Here is an 18,974-nt window from a genome sequence, read left to right on the forward strand (position 1 = left end):
GGAATGTAATGCTGCAGGCTCCATGGCCACTTTTTGGGTATACTTGAGTGCCAGTTGCAACAGGAGCCCCGTGCTGGACACCTAACTGGCCCTGTGACAGTAAGTAGCAGTGGTCATCACAGCTCTGGCCAACCAGCAAAGACCTTTCTCCACTCCACTGGGATGACAAGTGTAGGATCTCAAGAAAACTCAGTGGGAGCAAACCTAAGGGAGCTGCTAGCTCCCCGGGATGTTTGCTGGGGAGAACAGTGTGTGCTCCCACATTGAACTCCTCCAGGACAGTAAATGCCTCCCACATTGCGTCTTCCCTGCACTGAACCCACCACCTTTCATCTGCAAGAGCTAAAAACGCTGCAACTTGGCACCAGTTGAATTTCACATGAGCAATCATGACAGAGCCCCTGGATAACCTCCAGGGGAGCTGCGTTTTAAATGTTTCTAAAAATACGCCAATGCGATGCAACACTGGTATCGAGATTTGAGTTGGTTTGAGGTTTTGTTTTTTAAGTCACTGCTCTTTATGGTCTCTGCCATCACTTGTACAAATTTCTTGTGTTTTTGGGTTTGTTTTTTGGTTTTTTTTTTTCAGTTATGCAATCTTTTTCATAGTTATGCTTCTTTCTTCTATGACTTGATGCCAGAAAACTGGTAGGAAATACAGTTTCATCATCTCCAAGGAAATATATATTGTTTTCAATAATGGAAGTGACACTGTCAATCCGTTTTATTACAACTTAGTGAAGGGTTTTCAACCAAAAGCAAAAAAAACCCAAACGCTGAAGCTAGTCTAGGGACCTATAAAGCAAAGCTATTTGGTTACATCAGAAATGCCTTTAACATTAACAGATGGCAAAAGATACATAGAACAGGTTTCCCCTCATGAGTTAGTAAATTTGGTTAGAATTTGAGAAAAGCCCTAATACCAAAAATCCAAGCAGACATACTAACCCTTTTTGGCCAGTGAGTGATTCTTCTACCTGCTGTTAGTGCTGGTGACTCTGAAGCATCAATTCATTAATTTCAAGGGAAGAAAAGACCTCATACATATTTACTAACACATCTGGGTTGAGGTAAGGGTGGGACAAATGGGTAAATGAAGTACATACTTCTGAGATCATTTCTAACCATGATGTCAGGCACCATAAATTTTCATGGCTACATGAATTCTGGCAGTATTTCCCCCCACTCCCTGTAGAACTTTTCCACTGGATTGTGAACAATGTTTCCAATCAGATTAAAACACATATACACAAAGCATAGTGGATTTTTGGTTTCCCACATTGCATACTGTGCTACTATATTATCTTGAACAATAGGGCTTTGTTGTTAACATCAATACTTATTCAGAAACATCGTTTTAAACCTGATATTTTAAAAAGTTGAGCTAATTTATTTTCTGAAAAATCACGTGTTCAGTAGGTAATAATAATAACAAACCCTGAAAATGAAGAATTAGAATGATCACAGCTCGTCTGTGGAAATTTATGAGAATCCCTTCTCTGTTTCTTCTTGACTAAATGACAACATGAAGAAAACTTGCACACAGGGCTACCTAAAGCATAACAAAACTGGAAAGAAGACCGAAGAAAAGCAGTTGATAGTACCTTTAAGCCCTACTCATTACAGGTACTACCTACCAACAACAGGAGCAGGTGCAAAAGGTTCTGACAGAACTGAGATTTTCAGATTTAAAGTGGCTAAACTCCAGAAAGCTGTTGTGGGAACTTTTCAAATCTGAACTCACAAAGAGACTGTAAATCTTATTCCCAGGGGTTTAATAAAACACAATAGTGTTCCCACCACCAGTTCCCACACACTGAGCTAAAGTAATCCTACAGCAAAACTGCAGAAATTGCTAGGGTTTTCTTATACTTATCAATTGTATCAAGAATGCCTGGTTAGTGTGCGATAGAATTTTCCGACATATTGATCACTATCTGCGCAAGAAAGCAGGGAAATCTAGCATGGATCAGATTTAGCTACATATTATTCTTTAAATAGTCTTCAAGTCCTATTGACATGTGAATAATGTTTCTTGCAGTGTTACTTGCTCAAAACCATTGCCTTCATAAATCTACAGTAGTGGAACCCTGCTGAGCTGTTATTAAATTTGTTAAATTAAGGAATTGTCACATCAGACTGATTGTGTTTTAGGGTGATCACATGCACAACATTCAAAGGACCATTTTGTTTCTTCAGCTGGATGGGGTTCCAGGACACTATTTAGAAAAGAATGCAAATTGTTTTTCTAGGAGTTACAGCCAATGTTTTATTGAGCAGTTTTAAGGCCACTATCAACAATCCTTTCTGAAACACTTGTGTACCTGCTATTGTTAAAAGAAACAGCCATGTTTATTGCAATTGAAAGACATTAGAAAAAAAATCAACATTTTTTCAGTTTGCCAACTTTGTACACTCTGCACTGTGTTCAGTCAGCACTATTGCTCATCTGTTGACAGTCACATTTTATTTCTACTTGTGTTCAAAGCAAAGCATTTCCCCACACTTCTGACAATGCCGAGGACATTAAAATTAGCTGTAAACCTATTTCCTATAGGTTTATAGACATTTAGGTCTGTTTCCTACCCTTCCAAACACATACTTTTCTACACTTCTCAGAGTGAGGCTTTTACCAATGATTAGAAGTGGTGAGAAGAGTAGCTGTGATGGTTCTGCAACTTAATGCAGCACCTGATATCAAAGAAGTGCAAGAAGTTGCCAATAACCACCAAATGATATGCTCCTGTACAAACTCCAGAAACCTGGGCAGCACAAGAACTGGGTCTACTGGATACTACAATAATTAAACTGAGTACTGCAAAAACAGCAGGGATGTGATAGGACAGCAGTAACAACCAGGACAGATGTTTTGAATAAAATGCAGGAGGACAGATACAAAAGCTGTGGAAGTGGAGGTACAGGGCTGTGTACAGACTGCATGGTAAACTTAAAAAAAAGTATAACAAGAATAAAACAACACTGCAGAAGGATAGAGGCATTGTACTGAGTAATGCTGGGTAGTTCACTACAATGCTTCAGAGTTGATTTTGAGAATCAGTAAAGATTTGGGTAATAGTATTAGTAATTCTAGCTAATCACTGTTTATCTGGAAACACAGACTTTCAAATAATGGATGAAGATGCAAAACCACTAATGGAGGAAAGGCAAAGATCTCCTCAGAGAATTCCTGTATTTCACAGAATCACAGAATCATTAGGGTTGGAAGGGGTCTCTGGAGATCATCCAGTCCAACCCTCCAGCCAAGGCAGGGCCACCTAGAGCAGGTTACATAGGAAGATGTCCAGGTGGGTTTTGAATGTCTCCAGAGAGGGAGACTCCACAACCTCCCTGGCAGCCTGTTCCAGTGCTCTGCCACCCTCAATGTAAAGAAGTTCTTCCTTATGTTAAAGTGAAACTTCTTGTGTTTCAGTTTATGGCATTGCTCCGGCAGGGGGATTGGACTAGATGATCTTTTGAGGTCCCTTCCAATCTCTAGCATACTGTGATACTGTGATACTGTGATTGCTCCCTGTCCTGTCACTGGGCACCACTGAAAAGAGTCTGGCACCATCCTCCTGGCACCTGCCTTTGAGGTATTTATGTGCACTAATGAGATCCCCTCTCTGACACTTCTTCACTAGACTAATATAGATCCATTTCTCTAGACTAACACAGATTAATTTCTTTCATGCTAAGGTATTAAGTCCATTAGAAACGAATGAGAAAAATAGCCAATGAGCACAGAAGTCACCCAGTGTAAGTCACCCTGTATCATACAGGGATAATAAAACCTTAAAAATCTACATTACTTTAGAGTCAAATAGAAGGAATAACTGAAAGAACAGATTACTTCCCTTCAGATAATCACTGCTGCCACAGTAGAGGCAAAAGTAAAGAGGGATCATAAGCATAGGTTTATAAACAGAAAAAATGACTAAGCTGGAAGCAAAAATTAAGTGCGATGTGCTGAAGTCAGAAGGACAACCTCTAACCCACATCACTGCAAAACTGCCAACTGCAATTTCAGTTCTGGTAACAGATACTTTTAATAACTATTTAGTCAGGGATCATGACAGAACTTGTAGAGTAGCAAATGCTGGGCTTGGATTAAGAGCCTTGACAGTATCCAAGTTACTCTAAACAAAAAAAATACAGCAGCCCTCACTGTAGCTTGTTTTTTTCCCATAGAGCATTTGACAGAGTACTGTGCTGGAGATCAGTGTCTAAAACAGATGAGGAATATGAAGCTGGGCAAAGAGCTGGTTTCCAGCAAAATGGCAAGAGATGGTTTTGAAAGAAGAGGTATTAGGCTGGATGATAGTTATTAGTGCAGTTACTCAATGATTAGTCTTGGGTTGATTTTGTTTTATTTTTTTCTTACCACAACTGGAACCAAGTGTAGCAATGACAGACTTTGCTAACGAGAGAAGCGGAGGTAGTATTTGATAGGTAATTAAAAAAGGAGCATTAGCACCCAACATTTGAGGACTAACATAGTAGTAATGGGACCTGAGACACTCAAGTGTACAAAATGCATGATCATCCACTTAGAGATTAAAATCAGAAACATCACTTCATTATAGGAAATCTCATTAGTTCATCACAGAATAAATATCAAACACCAAGATAATGCAACTGTGCCAAAAGTAAATGTTTCCTTTGGTGATCACAAAAATTAAAAGCTTGCTGTAAGAGCTTGTGCTTGTCTTTTCTTCATTGTGAGAAGACATTAGAAGAGTTTGTCTTAGGAGAAAAAAGGTTGAGAGGGAGAGAGGGGATACAATTGCTGACAGCAGACATCAGACATCCAGAGCAACCAGGCATCAGAGCAACCAAGTTTTAGAGCAGAACACTGTTAGCTCTAATGGGAGCAAACAAACCACAGCAAAACATTCAACAGATCTTTATGGTGGCTCATGCTAATTTTATGGCAAGGATTACTTTATATATGCATATATACTTACAGATGCATGTGTACATAAGTATATATGTGTGTATACATATATATACACACACACATCCACATTACAATGAAATGCATGGCACCCTTTGTATCTCACAGAGTTTAAACTGGTTTGTATTTTAACCATCAAAATCCTGGCTTAAGGAATTGAAAGCAAACACAAGGAAAACAAATCTGGAATTTTGGATCTATGCTTTAAAAAAAATACCATGAAAACTTTTATCTAGGGGAACACGACACTGTGATAATAAAATCACTCCTGTACTGCTCTGTGGGGTATTTGAACACTGCCTTCTTCACAAGCAAGTGCTCACCCACAAAAGCAGCAGCATCACAGGACAGAGCAAACAGAAAGGTGGAAGTGGATTTGGAGGTAAAGATGAGGAGAGAGAAACCTAAGCAGACTGTATTTTAAAACCTCTCAGTTTACTCTCTTTCAATAGAAAGCAACTCTTCTGTGTGCCAGATAGAAAACTGAACTACATTTTCATTTCTAGTGAAGTTATTTAAAGGCTGACTGAACAGAATATAGCTTTTTTCCCCTTGAAACTCAACTAAATATATTCCAGTTAACAGCATCCTTAAGAAAGAAAAAACCCTATTTTCAAGGGAGAGCAGGTCGGAGTTCCTGGAACAAAACTACTATATAAATATTCCTCCCATTTGCTCTGTGCCAAAGAAATGACATGAATGCGTTGAAAAAGTCAAATAAACAAAAAAAGACAGGAAATTCAAAGTTATAGCTCCCCATGGCAAGAGTAAGCAGAAAGGGTATGGAACAGATGCCGTCACACTTCATGCGTTCATCATAACTCCTGGTATTGTTTGATTTTGATGGCTATGGGACTAATGGACCAGGTATTCAGATAATTCAAGTCTGCCTGTGTGAAATGAGGAATAGCTCAGGCAAACAGCTACTTGGATTAACTATGCCTCTGCTCTTTGGTCAGTGCAAATCCTGGGCCTTGTGTGAGGATAGCAAGAACCCAGACACGACTCACAGGAACCCATTACTAAGTTAGGTGAACATTTTATGGCCTTTACTGGAACAGACTGAAGTGAAAACCTGGCTAAATACCTCACAAGAAGTAATTAAAATCAAGCAGAAATTGAAGGAAAAACTGAAGCACTAGAACTTTGCCTATCATCAGGCAAAATATTCAAGACTGACTGAGCAGACTATGGGAGAAAGCTTTTCTCACTTCTGATCTTCATATTAAGTGAAAATGATTTTTTAAAGAGGGACAGAACTTTATTCACAAAGGAATAGAAAATGGCTATGGGAGCAAGTAACATAGAGCAGTATGGGCAAAGCAGGAGCCCCTCAACTCTAAACACTAATATCCTTGACTTTGGCAGCAGTTTCTTTACGTTTCAATTTAGCACGATAATTACATAGAGCAGGTGCATGTCCCAATTGTTAGCTACTCTGGGATGCAGCATGTTAGAGCAGCATTACAGTAGTGCCTACAGACTTCGGCTAAGAGCTACACTGTGTAACAGAGCTGCAATAAATACATATAAAGCAGTGAAAGAATGAGGAGGAAAAACCAGTTTTAGTTTACCATGCAAAATGAAAGCACAGAGATGCAAGTTCCTCAAAATCTATGTCTAGAATGGAATCCACATCCCTTTTGAGTCCATGTCCAGTCTCCTATTCAAAAGACAGGCTTGTGCTCAAAAGCGAAATCAAGTCCCAAGTGCTCTGTGTCTCTGTTTTTGAGTTTTTGTCTAAACTGGCAAGGATCAGAACCCTGATCTTAGTTTTTCTTCTTCACTCCAGTGAAACCTTCAGCTTTCCATGCATACAGCTTGGTGAGTGTACAATTTAAGAAGTTGGTATAGCTTCTCTACCCCAGGAGATGGGGCCTGGCCTTAAGAGTATCTTGGTTTATGCTCTTAAATCTTCCCAGCAAAAAAGTGGTTTTGGTATAAACATCAGCTGGCCCACTGACAGGCAGTGATACTTAGAAAACAACAAACTTGCACTGCAAGCTCTAATTCTCTTTTGAAGATTGACAATTGTTAATGAGATTTATCTTATGAGCAGATAGAAACCAAAACATCATCTTCTCTCTTTAGCAGATGATACAGGATTTTCTTAGAGATTTTTTACATAATATCCATTAAGGAGATTCAAGGCCTCCATTCTCTCAAGAGATGAGGCAACGCTTATCTGTATAGGTGTTAGTATTATTTAAATCAACCATGCTACTGGAACATGTCACTAACACTAATTCATTTTATCTCATGGTATATTTACAGCTGTGGGAAGGTTTAGTTGGTCTTAGACTTAGAAATGAATTTCAATTAGGTTTGAAATTATTTTAAATTCAGGCCATTCTTCATATGCTTGCCCGTAGCAAAGTAGTGTCTATAGTACAGAAATTACTTAGAGAAATATTATTGGCTAGACTCAACTAGATGATCAAAAAGACGATTTTCTAATATTACAGTCTATCATTATTTAAAAATACAAACTAGTGATAATGCCAACCTATTTTATGTTATTGGCAGTATCACAGAAAGAAGATATATTGGCTGAAGTCCATTTGAGTTTGATTGACTCAAGTTCAAGTCAGTTATGCCCTAATAGCCTTATTTTGTGCAGCCTGACCTGTGTCATAGCAGTAAGTATGATCTCATCCCACTGACACATCCATTGTTACAGTGGGCCAGATTTTCTCATCTTCAGAAACAGAGGCTGAAAAGTAATGATAAGAACTGCTCTAATCTTTATGGTCATGGCAATAATGGTGAGCACGTAGATAAAAACACCTTGACTGTAATCTGACAGAAATCTCTGTGGCTTTAATCTATTGCTTTAAGAACTTGTACAAGTATCAAATTTAATTGAAAAAATACACATTTATATTAAAAACATTCTCCAAAATGTTTTGAAAACTCAGGACAGTTTCTTTGATAAAATGAGAAAGTACTTGTTGCAGAAACCTTATGCAGAAGGTGTCTACACTCTCTTCTGTGCAATCAAAAGTTCAGGAAGAGGAGAGAAACAGGAATTTTTGTCATGCAGTCAACCCACTCATCTAAGAAGGCTGGTGTTCACTCTGCTTTGGTGAGTTGAAGACTATCTAATTGTTAAAAGTATCTAAACCTGCATTAGTCTGTTTGGTCTTACCCGTTTCTGGCTGCACCGTACAATCAAGAAGGTCTCAATACTGTGCTCTTTGAGATAAGCATTGCGCTCTCCTCCAAAGCCCAGCTCCACCTCATAGTCTCCATTGAGATAGTTCAGGGTTGCTTTTGTTATGTGGATGCGCCTTGAATGAGACAAATGACAAGCCAGTTTTGTAGGCTCCGAAAAGTTATCACCTAAAAAGTCAGTTCCTCTCAGTGACAGGTTCAATGTACTGGAACAAACAAGCAATAAATCCCCATTTATTTAGCCATGCCATTTCTCTTACAAAGGTAGTATGGGAGTTTCATTTATTTCAAAGGAAGTAGGCCAAGAGCTATTGTCTTAGAAAGAGATGTTCACATTAAGCATCTTACACCTAGATTTGTAAGCACCTCCTTAGATATAAAGCACTGATTCTTTTATTCATTTTGCTCTAACATACAGCAGATACATATTTTTGGCAAAGACAGGTCCTTCACAAGGACTTGTCAACTCTGCGGACACATGTATATATGGAAGCATTTATCTTTTTTGTTGTATTACATTAATCACTGTGGCACAAGAGTACCTTGTAAAGGTATCCCATCAAGTACCATAGCTTAATGCTTTTTTCCAAAGCACAGAAAAGATGGAGAGGAGTATAGAAAAATTATCTCACAGAGTCAACTTGGCGGCAACTCAGATGGTCCATACAGTGGTGAAACAAGGACCAATTCTGCTCCCTCACAGGAATGATTCAAAACAAAAAGCTGGCCTGAAGCAACACTTCAGACAATAAATATTCATACATATGGATATTCATATAATATCCATAGATAGCTGGGATGCTGTCCAGCAAACACTGTTAACATATGGTCACACCTCTGTAACCATGACCAGCTCTGCTAGTGTTTGCACAGAACTGCTGATTTCTGTTGCATCTACCAACTTTGTTTCCCAGAGAAGGAATTCAGTTCTTACCACAGAAGAATATACCCATTGGGATTTTGTAGACTTTCTGTAACCAGTGACATGTACACATGGAACAGAATAACCTTGGTAACATTTGTATATGCTTAAAACACTACATCCGCAGTTCATTTTAAAACAGACTTTCTGAACCTCTGTCTTCCATTTCATCTCCTCACTGTGACATGTCAGACACAAAACAACACATGGATTAACAAGAAATCTTTGATGAATCAACTTACCCAGCTTTGCCTCCTGCTTCCATGTGGTTGGCTAGTGTAACGTCATTGGACCACACATCAAACTGCCACTTCCTAAGGCCCAAAACCCCACAATGAACTCTTCCGCTGTGGATTCCAACCCTCATGTTAACATTTACTCCTGTCACTTCCCGGACTAGTCTGAAAAGAAATATGTGAAAAAAGGACATCCCTAAGAACCATGGTTTTAGTTGATGGCAGAAACTTGCATCCAGAACACCAAAATCCATAATAACCCATAAATTATTCACGCATACACATGGTGCTGCTCATCCACTTCAAGAGGATAACCAAACAAAAACAGATTAGGTGTACTATTCTTGGTTGACCTCGCTGGACAAGAAGAGAACCAATTGAAAAGGGGAGTCCTTGGAGTTAATCCATGTACTCTGAACTCACAGTCAAGTTAACTTATAAAAAAAACATCTTTCAGGCAGCACAGGGAATAAAGTGCTGGCCTCTGATTTCCATACCAAAGCTGGACATAACCTGCCAGCATTTAGCCTCATTAGGAGGTGCATGTTGCAAAGCAAAAAAGGAAATTATTTCAGAGATCTTAATTTATCTGTATGGCACCAAGCATCAGCTCTTCCATGGATGAAATATGATATGTATGTGAAATACCCCACTGCAGCTGGAAAGCTTGAATAGGGCTTACAGCTGCAGTCAGAGCAGCAAAACCAGAGAACCACATCTATTAGAGTCACTCCAAACAGGCAGCTACAAATACTCCCAGCTCTGATTTTAATGAGGTTTTGGGTGCTCTACTTACTCCCAAAATGACTGCTGAAATACTTTGTGGGTTTTGCCCTTTTAGGGCAAAAGTTAACTTCAAGAGCTGTTCACATGAAAAATATATTCAGGAATGTGGGTAGGGGAAGTCTTGATGAGGCCATCAGAACAACTCTGCTTCTCATTACTGCTGATCACATCATTCCCAGAATGTCCATGTTTCACAGGCAAATTCACCTACACCACATAGCACAGCCCTTTCCTTTATTAGTTCCTTGCAGTATGAAGTTGTACTTTATACCTATCAGATTTCAACCTCTTTGGTTTTCAGGTTCATCTGGTCCTTCCTAGATAACATCTTGTGGACGGGTAAGTCCTCCCAACTTCCTGACATGAACACAGATCTAATCATAGAATCATAGAATAGTTAGGGTTGGAAAAGACCTTAAGATCATCTAGTTCCAACCCCCCTGCCATTATTTATACTTTAGTTATTAATGAAAAAGAAAGATTAATGATAGACCAGTTCTGGACTCTAGTTCACTCTTCACAGTGTAATAGGCCCTTTAAAAGACTGTTCAAGATGACTCCTTCTGAAACAGCTCTTGCCCTCTTACAGTTCTTTTTTCCTTACAATCCCTGTCTTACATTGTATTACCTACTCATTGAAATAACATTCATCATTTTTATTAACAAGCAGCAGATTCTCTACCAGGGAAAGGAAGCTGCATATGGGTAAGATGCCACAGGCTTACAAACTGAAAGAGCTCTAATCATGACACTTAGGAAAGTAATAAGAACTGGAGTAATAAAAATGCAGCCGCAGCCATAAGCCTTGCAAGGGCAACAGCAGCTGCAGGGTGGGTATAACACGGGGGAGGAAGGAAAACATGTTGCATGAGTGCTATAAACCCTACTGCATCCTCTGCCAAGCCACTTACAAGTTAGTGACACAAGACCAGGAAACTTCTCCCAGCAGAGTTGTGACTTCCTTTAGACTTTGCACCAAACAAGTAAGTTTGGTTATCCTTTACAGACAAATGAAATATCCCTTGTTACCTTCCTTTTTTTTAGTTCATTTATACCAGCAGTACAGTGAGTATAATTCTATCTTTCTGATCTGGGGTAACACTCCCTGCTGTTATTGTACACAGATGAAATCAGCCTGCGGGGAGGACCTAGTGTTGGTGAAGCCTGCAATCAAATGTTCAGTAGCTACTGGTTACCTTAATTATGAAACCTCTTATCTTGATCCTTAGGGGAGGAGAAGGTAGGGGGGAAGCAGAGGCAGTGAGAGCATAGTCACCTTCCAGACTTATTAAGAGATAAGATTGTCAAATGCATTCATCATTCATCAAGTGGGAAACAAGTTTTAAAGGCTGCTGAAGAGCTATTTGTAAACAAACACTGAGTGCGCTTCAACTCCATGTTAATTTCAAGGAAAGGTGGGTTGCAGTTAATCAATGAAGTCTAGACATCCTGGTGTTACTCAGCCTTGTGGGGGATTACACAGCAAATGTGTCAGGGTCTCCAAATTTCATCAGGCCAACTACTGCAGAAAGTGAAACTTTTCTGAGCAATGTACACAGTACATTTTTTTTGTAGGGCTGGTGGCTAAGATTTGCTGCTTCATGTGTTTGACAAGACACCTTGTCACCTGCCACTTAAGAGCATCCTTTCAAGGGCAACTGAAAACAAGTTACCTGAAACTCTTTTTGTTTTGCATTTTGTGTACAACCCCCAGAAGGAGACTGTTGCAAAGTAACAGAGTTTAAAACCAGGAAAGTAATGGTAGGAAGTCCTGACAGCGTACACTGTATACAAAGCAAGGGAATACTGCTCAACAGGATCTTCTGGGTGAAAACACTGGTTTTCAAACTATCTGTGTTATGAAAATGGGGCTGAAAAGTGTGGGTGTGTATTAATTTACAGGATATACTGTATCAACCTCAGCAAATAGGTAGCTCTAGTTTTTATCATGATGAAGTAGAAACTCCATCAAGTTACTGAATGGAATGAGAGAACTGCATAGAGATCTTCTACTTTGTTGATACCACTGACACTTTAGAAGATGCTTTCACAAAACAAAAAAACAGAAGAGAAGGGAAAAAGAAGCAGAGTATCCATGCAGCAGGGATGATGCAGATATTAAGGTCAACCCACTTACCATCCAAAACTGACTGAAGTTTGTGCTTAAGCTTGCCTGCACTCAAGATGACCAAATGATTCTTTCCTCCCTGAATTCTGACAGAACTGGCCTGCAAGAGCTCATGTTTGATGCAAACAATATTCAAGATTGTCCACAATTCCCCAAGAAATATAACTAGATATGAGTCTCATATTTGCTATTCTGTAAAGACAGGTGTAGTCTGGACAAACACAGGATTGCTAACCTGACCTCAGGGGCAGACAAAGCTTCAGAACAGATTTTAAAAGAAAAAAGTAAAGATGAGGAAGTAAGTGGAAATAAAGGAAAAAGCATCACGGATCTGTCCCAGTCTGTGCCAGACCAACTTTATGGGTTTATTCAATAATTAATTCAGCTAAAATAAGAAAGCCTTCAACCGGACCTTTTTGGCCTAGGGACATATGGGGAAGGGTGTGGCAGATGTACCAGACAAGATTCTGAAAACAGACAAGACAGACCTTAGCAGAGGAATTGTAGGGTGGGTAAAAAGCTGGTTTAAAGACAGATAAATGAAGAGTGACAGAAATTTAATGGAGTTATTATTAATTCTCTGATTTCATATTTCTGTAATTCACTGGAATCCTCATTTGGGAATGAGACTTCCAGTAATTACAATAACCTTTGCCTTTCTTATCAGGAGATTGAGCTCTTATAGCCCTGTGGCTGTAATGGACTCAAATGTCTGTCTTTCTGCCATCAAACCTTTACCTATTTTGTTTTCTTGTTCCAGCTGGTCTCCCTTTTTTGCTGGCATCAGTTCCCTGGTTTGGCTACCTTACTACTAATGTAAGGAAGACCTAATGGGAAAGAGAATCTGTTTGCTATTTGTTCCAAGATTCTTCATGGGGAATATGGTACTTACGAGATAGCCTCTATCATATCCATTCCCATTTCAACACAGCAGTGTGCATGGTCAGCTCTTGCTTCTGGCAACCCGGACACACAGTAATAGCAATCACCCAGGATCTTGATACGTAAACAGTGGTTCTCCTAAAATATAAATAAATTAACAAAATAATAATAGTGAAGGAGAGAAGTATTCAGTCTATATTCATGCTTGCAATAGCTTGCCTTTTAGGGCAGTGAATATTTACAGAAACCCAATGAACCAGCACAGTATGTCATTCTTGCAACGGGATAAGGAAAAAAAATCAGAAGTACAGTAGAAAACTTACAGCTGCTAGTTTATCAAATCTGGCAAAGAGCTCATTCAGTGTCATGACCAGCTCCTGAGCAGTGCACTGGGAGGCCAGACTTGTGAAACCCTCTATGTCTGCAAAGAGGATGCTTGGGAAAAGAGAGAGAGAGAAAAAAAAAAAGAAGAAAGCGTCACAAAATTTGTTGCTGATATTTCTGCAAGTTCTGGGGTATGCAGAGGCATGTAGGGGTGTCCCAGACCTAAAGAAGCAAGGAGATAAGCACCCCTAATGCCACCTTATGATACAACCTCTATCACATGTAAAGCCCTGAGGGGCACAACCTAATCCACTCCAAAGATTAGAAAGGGCAAGAAAATCCCACAGTCCTTTCATCCCCCTATCCCTGCCCCATGTCCAAAAAATTTACAGAACACTGGGAGCTGGTATAGCTCCCATGATAATGCTGTCGGCCATCGTAAACAACAAAGCACTCCTACACAATGACTGGATTAGCCCAGCTATAAAATCAACACTTACCCATTTTGTTCACATTCCTCAGCCTCTTGGCTCAATAACATCACCTGTGTCTTAACTCTGCTGCAGAAAACCACACTCCTCTGTCTGCTTCCCCTGCTGTCAAAATACAGCCACAAAATAAAGCTCCTCTCTAGTGAATATCCTTAACTTGCCTACCTCAGCTTTGGTGTTCAGCTTCCATGCACACAGCCTAACCCCATGACTGGCAGCACCCTGCCTGGTGCCATGTGCCTGCAATGTTAGAAATGCACCAAGCCAGGCACAAAGGCACTGAGCACTACCAGGGCGAAGGCTTGGGTGCAGCAGGGCTGGCTCGCCATGCCTTAACACACTCACTGTCCTGGGGAAGACTTACCATCAGGCTTTCATTCACTGGAGAAGGATATCTACTCTGACTTACTCTACTCATGTACATACTTCTCACTCATGGCTTATTTTTTTTCTCCTTGGCTTCTAAAGAACTAGAGAAATTAAACCTTCCATTTGTACCACACCTTCCAGCTGGCTTAGCCCCTGAAACACTATAAAAATACACACCTATAGCGCTCAGGAGCTCCCCTCAGCAAGTCTGCAACTCTGCAAGCAGGCATAACCCAACCTTCTGCCAAACAATGAGTGCAGTCCTTGCCAACGGAGGCAAACCCCTGCTATTGCAACAGAGATACGGAATCACTCCCATCCACCCAGGATGGACTGGGAAAGCCCTCTGAAGGCAGCATGGACTATTTTGAAAGCACAATTATTTGAATCACAAGTATTAATAATGATTCTTTGATTTCAATTAATTAATTTTAATGTTGTTCTGCAAAGATTTTTTTTTTTTTTTTTTTTTAAACTGGAAAAAGATTCTGTCTCACTGATAATTAGAATACTGAAAACATTGATCTGAATTGCACACAGCCATTATGCTAAATCTAAAACTATTCAGTAAAACAAGCACCAGACTATGTCTATGTAGATTTAAGATAAAGTGTATATATGCACATACATCATTTATATAAATATAAAAGTCATAAGCTATACTTGCATATTGGAACATTTATCAAGTAGTTGATTTCTTCTTTGAAGTTGATTATTGCATCAAGATGTACTTGAATAGGAAGAGAAATTAGAAGTGTAAATAACAAGCACTTTGGATTAGTTTATTTATTTTTAAATAAAACTCCAACATAACTTAGGCAACTTGCAGAGGCTGTTTCCAGTTGGAATCCCCTTCAATGTCTTCAGACAGAAAGCAAAGACAACAAAAATGTTTTCACAAGCATTTTTTTTTGCAAAAATCCTGAAACATATTTCAATTCTGGCATGCTCTTCATATTTTCCTTCTGCATTTCAACTCCGATAAATCATCAACCAAACATATTGTATTAAATGTTTCTTTGTAAGCAAGACAGAAGCTAAAATGTGCAAGAAAAAAAAGCAAGATAGGAATACAGTGATGTCTGAACCAAAATATATTTTCCCCTTTTTTAAACACTTGAGAAAATGCACAAAAAATAAATCAAAATTTCACCTATTTACAAATAAAAGTAAACCTCCAAAAGAAATACACTTGAAATCAACCGATATCTTAAGACATTGCCTGCTAAGCAACTTAAGTATGTGTTAATATGCAATGTTCAAATAGGAAATGTCTCCAGTTCTTGTGGCAGTAGCAAAATCCATGTTGCAAGAATGTTCCTCTTCCAGCATGGGGCAAATTGCAGATTCCCCACAGCCATGTGTTCTAAGAGGAGGAATAAAGAGCAATTGCTGCTCTGACATCCAGATAGTGATAGGTATATCTGAAAATACCACACAGGGATGCCCTAAGCTTCCTCCTTATGCCTGAATCAGAAAAATTAGTATTAGCATAGCGTCCTAAATAAGCATTCCCATTACTATCATGCTAGATAAATAGATCATACATTCCTAGAAGTTAAATAATGGTAATATTTTCAACCAGGCAAATGAAATAATCAGCAAAGACCTATAGAGCTATCCTACTCACAGATTTATGCCTTTTCAAATTGAAACTACTTGATTAAAACTTTTTCTCAAACTTGTAACCTTCGATAGGTGGCCAGCACATTGCTCTTTGTTCAAATACAGCAGCTGTCTCCTTCGTCTTGATCCTTGTCTTGCACTTCCAAGGACTGCATGGGTGCAGCTCCTCATGTAGCTCTCTGGCTGATTTCTAGATAACTACAATTATAAGCACTACAAAAGGGTTTATTATGAGAATAAAACTTGGAAAGGTTGCATGATGGGAATCTGAAATGCATTGCACATGAGCCAGTAGCAATACTGGGAAGTTACATTGATGCCCCTATTAGGAAGCCAACATTTATTACATGAGATGCTCCTTGGAATGAGCATTTTGTTTGAGGAAAGAGGAATGCATGAACCAGTTTCAGCAAAACTAGTTTGATAATTTTTGAGAGTGATGTCAAGGAAAAAGAAGTTGATTTTACCTAAAGCAAAGAAATATACTGCAAGTATTTTCTTAGATGCTGCAAGTCTCTTCTCACTTTTGAACACTGACGTAACACTTGACAATAAGGGGAAGAGCTTCACCTGGCATGCCTTTTCCTCTTTATATGAAAATCTACCTAGAATTGACCACATGTTAAGTCCTTTGCATGACTCAGTTTTTGCACACTTTGTGATTAACATGAAGGTATCTACCTGCATGGTCCATTCCCTCACCCCTCTTCCATGTCAGCTAACCAAGTAATGCAAGAACCTCTTGAAGCACCTGAGCATATTCCATTACAGGCTTCAGACAGCTGTGTGACCTGCTTTGCAGCCAGATAGCAACACTATGAAACAAGCTATCAGAAGACACTGCCTGGGACACATGGGCTGCAGGGAATGGAAAACCTCATCAAGGTACAGAAAAGACCATGTGGGAGATGGCAGAGGACAGAGCAGTGCTTTGGGAACTGAAGACAGAGAGGAGAAAAGACACATGCATAACGGGAGACTGGAGAAAGAATAGCACATGAATGTCAGAGAAAAGGGCTCTTGCAAACAGAGGCTCAGCCTGAAGCCTCTGTCCTCTGCTCTCAATAGAGAACTCTGAAGGCCACTAAATCATTTTACTCCTCCTGCCTAATCTGTTCCCTCCACACACTCCTGCTGGCACTACAGTTCCAGCAGCAGAGCCAACAACCAGGCTTGTCGTTCCCAACCCTGCTAATGACCCACAAAGGAGAAATGGGGGCTCGTGTACATGGTGTTGTGCTATGCCACTTCTGTTCCTTTTGTTATTAGCCCTAGTAACCCTTAAATTCACCCTTCTCCCTGTAAAATACCCAACACCTCAGAAGCAACTTTTTTTTTTCCTCAGAAGGAAAAAGTAGATTTCTGATACAATAGACATCAAGGAACAGCACAAGATCTTTATCTTGTGTTTAGTTGGAGTTTTTCTTTAAAAATAAAGCCCACTATAACTCCTTACACACACAATATGCATACAGTGAGCTTGCAGGAGCATCTCCCAGTCCTGCCTGTGCATCTTGTCTACACTAGGAGCCTTAGAGTTTAAGCATACAGCTTCACCACTACCCTTAAGTCCTCATGCCACACTTCAGTCTTTCATGTCAGACTACCCTTAGTAATGAAAAGATTTCATTAAAGGATGATAGTGATAGGTGGTTGTGAGGAAAGGCACAACTCAAGCCAACTATCTGTCAGTCTTCAGAGGGCAAGGCATTTCCTTGCTGGTGGGAGCACAATACCAGTAATAGGCCTTCCTTGTGCCAAAATGTGCAATAAATGATAGTGGTCAACAAAAGGTCAAATGAAATAATTACTATAGCTATAAAATATCATGAGATAACTAAGGCAGTTGTTTCGAAATACTGTTAGCTGGACCTGACTGGAAGGGATTGACCACACAATCTGCAGCCTGGGCATCAGCAACTATTATCAGTCCCGAGTCCCGGTAACTTCATCTGGAAGGCTACTGCTTTGTGGAAAAACCAGTTTAGCATGTCATCAAAATGTTGTAATGGCTTCAGAGCTCTTGATATATTTTCCACTCTGTCACTGCCTTCAGATTTACCATCTGATTGGGTTTTGTCCAGCAGTAATCAGAGTATGACCTCAAAAAAGACAAAAAAAGTGTTAATTTTTGGGAAAGACAGACAAGAAAAGGAGAGTTATTAATTTTATATTATTTTTATTATTATTTCTGTTTAATTTTGGTTCAAAAGTACCACTGATTGTATTGTACAGTAGAAGTGAATACTTTCCTAAGCTCCTATTTCAACTCCTATTTCCAGCAAGGTCTGGCTCAAGATTTCATATCTGTACAAGGCAAGTTCAGTTTTGTGGCTGTTGCCGTACATGGCTCATGACACTGACAGGGAAGAAAGATGAAAGGGAGCTTGAATAGCTTCCAGATTCTGCCATCCTCCCCTCTGCTTAGGACCAGTCTGATACCTGCCTGCTCTTGCCCAAGCCCCACACAGGGGAGCAGGAAAGGTGAATACACAGACTGGAGTATCTCTATGCCACTGGCTCCTGCTGATTCCAAGACCTCGGGGCAGATAGGCAGCAGAGGGCATTCTGGGCATGCAGCTGTAGCTGCTGCTACCACTGGGATGCCAGTTTCTGCCTGAGCTTGGCCCTTAGCATAAACACCACCACGACTGCAGACTGCGAGACCTCCATGAGATGGATGTCTAGATGCTTTCTGCACAGTGCTTCACATAGCTGAAAAGGCAGAGTGAGGTGAAATGGAGAGAGGAGCGACTAAGATGCAGAGCCATGAGGCAGGAATTTCCGAAATGTTGAGTTCAGCCTTCTCATTTTTTTGGTCTGCAATGCATTCACAGAATAGTTAAGATACACATGGACAGGCACCTCAGGTACCAGTAGGAGCCTCAGTGCAACACCCCAGCTTTAGCCTGCCCAGCTTGGGCTTCTTTTACAGTCTCTGCTCAGGTCCATCCCACTGCAGGTCATTTAAAACTAGCTCCTGTAATTCAGGTGATGTGACTACACTGCTAACATACCCTGGAGCAGAAGCATCAAAGGATCTTTTGGACGGCAAACAAGAAGGCTCTTAGCAAGAGTGCAG

General features: G+C 39.9%; 1 protein-coding gene across 3 annotated transcripts in view; it reads right to left on the minus strand.

Moving 5' to 3' along the window:
• The window catches only part of ADCY5 (adenylate cyclase 5), a gene marked incomplete at both ends in the record, with an annotated part of 219,046 nt that overhangs the window by 44,835 nt on the left and 155,237 nt on the right, over positions 1-18,974 (minus strand). For all 3 annotated transcript variants that reach the window (XM_080620644.1, XM_080620642.1, XM_080620643.1), the window contains 4 exons: positions 8,103-8,244; positions 9,293-9,451; positions 13,093-13,220; positions 13,406-13,517. In XM_080620644.1, the coding sequence (XP_080476770.1) occupies positions 8,103-8,244; positions 9,293-9,451; positions 13,093-13,220; positions 13,406-13,517 (541 nt within the window). The remainder of the gene's footprint in view (positions 1-8,102; positions 8,245-9,292; positions 9,452-13,092; positions 13,221-13,405; positions 13,518-18,974) is intronic.

This window comes from Psittacula echo (assembly GCF_963264785.1).
Source record: "Psittacula echo genome assembly, chromosome: 6".
Taxonomy (NCBI): Eukaryota; Metazoa; Chordata; class Aves; order Psittaciformes; family Psittacidae; genus Psittacula; species Psittacula echo.